This window comes from Nothoprocta perdicaria, unplaced genomic scaffold (genome assembly GCF_003342845.1).
Source record: "Nothoprocta perdicaria isolate Ctin4 unplaced genomic scaffold, notPer1 scaffold_410, whole genome shotgun sequence".
In the NCBI taxonomy this organism is placed as follows: domain Eukaryota; kingdom Metazoa; phylum Chordata; class Aves; order Tinamiformes; family Tinamidae; genus Nothoprocta; species Nothoprocta perdicaria.
In genome coordinates this window covers 347,430-354,808 of record NW_020455656.1, presented here as the reverse complement: position 1 = coordinate 354,808, position 7,379 = coordinate 347,430, and the positions used below count along the sequence as shown (strand labels likewise).

Here is a 7,379-nt window from a genome sequence, read left to right as displayed (position 1 = left end):
AGCTGAGTAGAGGGGCAGAATCACCTCCCTTGACCTGCTGGCAACACTCCTCCTGATGCAGGCCAGGATCCCATTGGCCTTCTTGGCCACGAGGGCACACTGCTCACTCACGGTTAACTTAGTGTCAACCAGGACTCCCAGGTCCCTCTCCGTGGAGGTGCTTTCCAGCACCAGCTCCGTATGGTCCAACTAGCACATAAAAGACATCAATGTGAGTTAACAGAGCAGATACTATTCCTGATAGAGAAGCTCCCCGATGTGTAGTGGAGAAGGAGGCTGGTCCATTAAAAGGTGAGGTATGTCCTGCTCTCTGTCCATGTTTAGCTGTTAATTCAACCCCACACTTTTTTTGTGACTGATTAGAGTACACTGATGTTAAACACCCAGTTCACTCAAAATACCATCAGGCCACCTAATGGTGATTTTAATGATGATTTTGCAGGATCAAATACTTCATTGACAAAGTGAGCCTCTGGCCTTCAGCAGCATAAGCAGCTTAGTGCTGTAGACAGATGTGTGACATCCTCTTGAACTGGCAGACAGCCAGAAACACTGGCTCTGCTCTTGTCTTCCCTGTGCAGTTATCCACGACTGCTGCTTACAGAAGGGGACCTAAGCTAGCTGCATAAGTACTTCCAGCTCAGAAGAATACGATTTAATGCTATCAAATTAGCTGTATGTTGTGCTACCTTCAGAGGGCAGCCCCTCGCAACTGCGATCTCTCAGCTACCACAGCTGTGCTTAAAGCTAGATTGGATGGATATGGTTATGGAATGAGTTAGGGGAAGGGTTGGGAGCAGGGCTGGAGAAGAAACAAAACCTAGCAAGCAGGTGCAAGCAGGACTGAGAAGGGGCTTTACAAGCAACTATGGGCTGAAAAAGATTTATCTTGTGATAATGTTGTGCTGAATGTTTGCATGGGCAGCCTTGCCTTGCATCAGCTCACACTAGGCTTAGGATTTTGATCATGATTTGGGATAGCATTCAGAGAGAGACAAAGTGTGGACATGCAAGTGGATTGCGACTGAAGAGGACATTACAAGCCAAGTGAGGCTCTATAAAAGCATTAGTCCTGTGACAACCATTTCAAGTGCACAGTGTATCAGTGTCCTTGCCCATGCGCAGCCTCAGCAAGGATTAGGGTTAAAGTTGGGGTACAGAGACAAGCAAAGAAAAGAACTGCAGTTAGATTGTCCTGAAAAGAGGCCACTAGGGGAACTAAAGTGGCCCAAAATGGCATTTTCCTGTTGGAGTTAGGTTTGAGGTGCAGAATAAGATATAGCATACGGCTGTGGTTGCACTGCTACTGAAAAGGGCAGGGAAGCGTTGCCAAAACTACTGCCCTGGGACAATCTTTTGCAATCAAACGCCTATGGGTGTCCTTGTCTTGGCCTATGTCAGGTCGGGTCAGGACTGAGATTAGGGTTACAGTGTAGAGATGGAGCCAGTGCAGAGCTGCAGCTGCATTACCAATGAAAAGTGCCTTCAAGGGAATGAAAAAAAAAAGCCAAATAATTGTTCTTGCGTTGGCTTAGTTCCTAACCCTACCCTAGGTAGCAATGAGTTAGATAAGGTCACTTATAAATGTTCAACCATAAAACATTCTTCCCAGGAGAACTGTTTTGGCAAGCATTTTCCTTCCCTTGGAGGGCCCTTTTCAGTGGCAGTGCAACCGCAGCTCTGTCTTTCTCTAACCTCAAACCCTAGCCGTAACACTCACTCAAAGCATAGCTAGCAATAACCTACACAAGTTCACCCATACATGTACAACTGGAAAATACCGTCCCACGACAATTGCTTTGTCATTTTGCTTCACATTCTTGTCTTAGCTGCCATTGCACAGGGTTAGTGTTAGGTTTGAGTTAGAGTTGTGATGTCTTCCTCTTAGCTTTCATGGGCATCCTTGGGCTGAAGCTTAAGTTCTGATGTAAGAGTTAGGCTTCCAATAGAGACCAAGCTGCCAGTGGTAAGTATAACCTAGGCTAGGCTGAAGAGCGGGCTTAAGACATATGCGTATCTGTCTGTATATATGCCTGTGTGGATCCATCCATCATCAAGAAGCTTCTTGTCTTCTTTGTCCAAAAAGCCTACAGAAGCTACAAGAATTAATAATTTACCTCCAAAGAGCCCCAATACCAAGAGCATTATCTGCCCTGCTGTGATTTAAAGACTCCTGAAGCAGCACAGAATTGGACAAGAAAAGATGAAGCCAGTGTCTTTGGAAGGAGAATTGGGGGGGGGCCGAGAGGAGGGGGAGTGGAAGAAAAGAAAAAAAAGCCAGTACTGAAGGAAGCAGGGGCTTTAGCAGCGTCCCAGAAAGAAATGGAAAGAATATAAAAGGCCCCCGAGAAAAAAAAGAAAAGACACTCAGAATGCTGTGGACACTCTGCACTTGGGAATAATAATTATTATTATTATTTTGCTTATAAAAGCAAACGCCGCGTTCAGCCGCCCAGGCCTCCCGCCGCGGCCGCCACAGCGCAGGGACGGCCACGGCCGGCCGCGTCCCAACATGGCGGCGGCGGGGCGGGCGGAGCGGGGCGGGGCGGCGCGGCCGGCGGCGAGAGGCGGGCGCAGGTGAGCGGCGGGCGGCGCGGCCGCAGGGGTGGAGCGGGGGGCGGGCGCCCGACGGCCTCGCCCGCCATGAACAGGGCGCAGCTGAAGCGGACGGGGATCCTGCGGATGGCGCTGGGCGGCGGTGCCGCCGACCCGCTGCTGCCGGCCGAGGAGGGCGCGGGGCGGCCGGCGCCCTTCGTGCTGCGGGCGCTGCGCATCGCCCTCGTGGTCTGCCTCTACTGGTTCACCTCCATCACCATGGTCTTCCTCAACAAGTACCTGCTGGACAGCCCCTCGCTGCGCCTCAATGCGCCGCTCTTCGTCACCTTCTTCCAGTGCGCCCTCACGGCCGCGCTGTGCCTGGGGCTCAGCCTGGGCGCTGCCTGCGGGCCCCCCGGCTGCCCCGGCCTGCCCGCCCTGCGCCTCGACCCCAAGGTGTCCCGCAGCGTCCTGCCCCTCTCTGTCGTCTTCATCGGCATGATCACCTCCAACAACCTCTGCCTCAAGTACGTCGGCGTGGCCTTCTACAATGTGGGGCGCTCGCTCACCACCGTCTTCAACGTGCTGCTCTCCTACGTGCTCCTCAAGCAGACCACGTCGCTCTACGCGCTGCTGGCCTGCGGCGTCATCATAGGTGAGCAGGGGCGAGGGGGCACCCATGCTGGGTGGCCTTGGGGTTCCACAGACCCTTGCAGTCCCTAGAGACCCACTGTGCGGTGCAGGCAGTCCTGCAACCTCAAAGAGTTGCATGAGAGACTTCTCCTGAGCTTGCGCAGGTGATTGAAGAGAGGCCTGATCAAAACTGGGCTTTGGGGTCCTGGTGTCTCATTCCTGGCTGTGCTGCTTCATCCTAGGGTGGGAACATCTCTTGGCAAGGCCTCTGTGCTCTCCAGCTGTGGTGACTGCGAGTCTGTAACCACACAGCAGTATCTATCCCTTTCCTGATGTACCCCTGCAGGATAGGGATGCTGAACTCCTGCAAGAGTTCCTGTTCTTTATCTGCACATGTTGCTCGGGACCGCTTGTTTGTAAGCACAAAGTGGGCAGTGGGAGTGCCAGCCACCTGATGGGAGTGGTGATCCTTTAGGGCACTGGGGCTTGGCAGTGTTATTGTGGCCTTAAGCTCCTGCAAGGCCACTGAGCTGACTCCCCCGAATGCTGAGCCATGCAAAACTGTCCTTCCTCTCTCATGGCCTTCCTCCACATGCACAGCTGTTCCCTGATAAACAGCACAACTTCAGGGCTCCTTTTTTGCACTACCTTGGACAATCTGCTTTGCATATCTAGAGTATATCGGTAATGATCCTTAACAGATGAAATTACTTTTCTTTTTTTTTTTCCTTTCTCCTGACTGCTCTCTTCTTAGCCCCTCCTCACTTCCCTTTGATTCTCCTTAAGTAACTATCAAGTCTCTGCTGAGGTTTAACTTCTGTGAACTTGTTGCTATTTTTTCCACAAAGGCCTTAAAACAACTGTTGGCTTTCTTCCTATTTCAAGTGATTGTTGCATTATTAGCTTTGATAACCACAATGGTATTTGATAACTGTAAATGCCATTGGGAGCATACAGTGGAGTCTGTGAGCTGAGACAAGTTGAATGCTCCCGATGAAGGGTAAGCTAATGGACCAAAATCACTATACAACCTTGTACTTCATGGCTGTTCAGATGCCAAGGACAATGACTTTTTTTAGCCCAGTTCCGGGTGCATGTGTGTACACTCCTGTACTTAGACAAGCAGGTGGATTGAATGCAAATGAGTTACACGATTCCCTTCCCAACAGAAGGGGTGAACAGGAGGGCCTGTCTGACTAACAGCTACTGCTTTGCCCAGGTGATGCAATCAGTTGCCTCCAGTGTTCCTTCAGAAACTGAAATCTCCTATAATGGTTTTCTTATGAGCTGGGTGAGGGGAGGTCTCCTTGCCCTGTAGAAAGACAAATCTGTAACTTCTCTTTCGGAGCTGGTTAAAGAATGTTCTCACTCTCAAGGAAGTTCAACATGATAAAAACATTGAGCTCAGTTTCTCTCTTAATCTTTTTATTTTTTTTTCTAAAGCTTCTGAGTATTACACCCATGTATTTTACTATATTTCCTTCTTTTACTTTTTTTTTTTTTTTATTATTATTCCTATAACAGTGCAAACAAGACTAGGTAGGTTGTGGAACTAGTTCCCCATAATGCGATAAGAGAGGTATATTTCTTGCTACTCTGTCCACTTGCTTCCTGGTCAATTAAAAAAAACACATGATCTTCTGTAAATGATCTGTATACAGAGGTTCTCTTTAACTTCAGTTCATGGCTTTTTGGAGTAATTGTTTCTAAAGTCATGCTGCCTATTCCCTGTACAAGTCAATCCTCTCAGATTGAATGATTAGTAAAACACCTGAACTCCTAAAAAAAATGCTCCTCAGAATGCTAGTCCCGACACATTGTGGATTAGCATGCTAGAAAGGGAAAAATCTTTAAGGCAAACTGTGTTTATAATTGTGTTCTTTTGTGGCTTTTCTTTGGGTATTTTTTGCTTGAATCACTGGCTATGCGTACTGAATTCTTCAGCAGGTTTTCAGGTTATTCCCGATTTGTTTCATTGCAGGTGGCTTCTGGCTGGGTGTTGACCAGGAAGGGGCAGAGGGCACTCTGTCATGGACCGGTATATTCTTCGGGGTCTTGGCAAGCCTGTGCGTCTCGCTCAACGCCATCTACACAAAGAAGGTGCTGCCAGTGGTGGATGGAAGCATCTGGCGCCTGACCTTCTACAACAACGTGAATGCTTGTGTCCTCTTCCTCCCCCTCATGATGCTGCTGGGCGAGTTCCACACCCTCTACCGCTTCGACAAGCTGGGCAGCCCCAGCTTTTGGGGCATGATGACCCTGGGGGGGGTGTTTGGCTTTGCCATTGGGTATGTGACTGGACTCCAGATTAAATTCACTAGCCCGCTCACCCACAATGTCTCTGGGACAGCCAAGGCCTGTGCCCAAACAGTGCTGGCTGTTGTCTATTTTGAGGAGACAAAGAGCTTCCTGTGGTGGATGAGTAACTTGATGGTTCTGGGGGGTTCCTTTGCCTATACGTGGGTGAAAGGCCTGGAGATGAGGAAGGAACAAGAAGAGCCTAATCTCAGAAACAATGAAAAAAATGAGACGGGTGTATAAGCCACTCCAGCCTCACATTTGTTTCTGTGTCTGGGGAGATAATTTTCACGTGAAAGGAGCCAGGAAAAAAAGCTGACCTTACAACTATATGAAGAGCTGTGTCAGGAGCTGGCGCTAAAGGCCTGTCTGGATTGTGTTTTATCTGCGGATTTCACCCTGCCTCTGGAATGGGAAAGCATGTGTTGGAGAGACTGATAAGTTACCACAATCTCTTTTTAAAATGGGTGTTTCTGATCTAATCTGGACAATCTTGCTTTGCTGGAGGTTGAAGATACAGTGGGCAAAGACCAGAATGAGAGCTGTGTATATCCGGTCATACAGATTGACAGTGAAGTGAATAACATAGCTTGAGTCAAAAATCTTGAACCTCCATGGAAGGAAGAAGCAGATAGCCAGACTGTCAGGAATACTCTCCAGTAAAGTGTTCCTCTGAAGTAGAATTGGCAATAGCAGTTCTTTCTGTAACTCACTTTAAAGCAAGTGATTGGAAACATCCTCCCTTCTAGTTCTGTACAACTCTAAGCAGAGGCTGCGCCTCTCAGTCTCACTCCTGAAGAGCCAGCATCTCTTCCTGTTGAGTTCTCTTGGCTCTGGGTTGCTGCTGGCTGTATTTGTAGCTTAAGAAACTATCTAAGAGGCACAGACAAAGCTTCTCAATTCCCTCTGTAGGTTTGTGAGGGAGAGCATGCTGTCTGAGGCGGCGTGTCCTTGTTAAAGAGGAGCAAGACTTCTGCCTTTACCAGCCCCTGAAGGGAGGGGAAAGCTTCTAAAGTACTTGCTTCCGTAGGTCAAAGCTCAAGTCTGTCCACTTCCCGCTCTGCAGGGGGAGGTTTGTGTCTGACAACTGTGTTGTCACAGGCTGGGCTGGTTTCAAGCAACTTGTGCCATGCCTCTGGGGCTGGTGACTTCATTGCCAAAAATGAAAACAAATTCCCAGTTGTGCCCAGCTACGTCAGTCCCTTTAACTGGAGCACGCATCTAGGCGTCCTCAAAGTAGTTACCAGGCTGCAGAGTCTTGCACCCTACCCACTGATGTGCGAGTGCGGCCGGAGGCTGCTGCAAAGCCATGGTGTGTGCACCTCGATGTGTGCGCCTCGGCGGGGACGGCACCCTGCCTGAAGCCATCCTGCTGAGCTGTGTGCTGGAGCAGCTTTCCAGGCTCTGGCCCCGTTAGTTACCTGGCTAAGGGTTTGGGGCAGGCCATGCGACCGCATGCACCCTGCGCGGTGATGCTCCACCCTGCCCTAGAAAGACTAGGGCGCCTGTTTCTGTCCTGAGCACGTTTCTTTCTGGTTCTTGACCGCGTTCACCACCTTGGAGGGTGCCAGCTCTCGTTCTTACTTTGGTGGCGGGTGGGCTTTTTGGTTCTCGGGTTTTCTATCAGAACAGACTATTTTTTATTTTAAACGATGCATATGCTGACTTGTAATTGTTACCTCTCTTGAATAAAAAGGGGCATTGGTGCCGTGGTCCGTCTTTGCTGCGGAGCCGCGCGTGGGCACCGCGCGCTCCCGGAGCAGGAACGAGGAAGCGGAACGCGCAGGCGCGGCCGGCAGCGCGGCTGCTGCGCCGCGCCGCGCCCGCTGGGGGGCAGCAGAGCGCGCCCGCCTCCGCGCTGCGGCCAATGAGCGCTGCGGGCGGCGCGGCCAATGAGCGGATGGCCGGCCAAC

General features: G+C 50.3%; 1 protein-coding gene across 1 annotated transcript; it reads left to right on the top strand.

The window, feature by feature from the left end:
• Window positions 1–2,643: 2,643 nt before the first annotated feature.
• SLC35C1 (solute carrier family 35 member C1) lies at window positions 2,644–6,795 on the top strand. The gene is made up of 2 exons (XM_026045852.1): window positions 2,644–3,190; window positions 5,150–6,795. Exons 1-2 carry the CDS (start codon window positions 2,644–2,646, stop codon window positions 5,707–5,709), a joined length of 1,107 nt encoding a protein of 368 aa, XP_025901637.1. The 3' UTR covers window positions 5,710–6,795.
• The last annotated feature ends 584 nt before the right edge of the window (window positions 6,796–7,379 follow it).

Bases quoted from the DNA above. Each gene is read 5' to 3' on its own strand.
- SLC35C1 (XM_026045852.1), top strand. From the start codon at position 2,644: ATGAACAGGGCGCAGCTGAAGCGGACGGGGATCCTGCGGATGGCGCTG. The intron at 3,191-5,149 runs GTGAGCAGGGGC...GTTTCATTGCAG, and splicing joins GGCCTGCGGCGTCATCATAG to GTGGCTTCTGGCTGGGTGTT.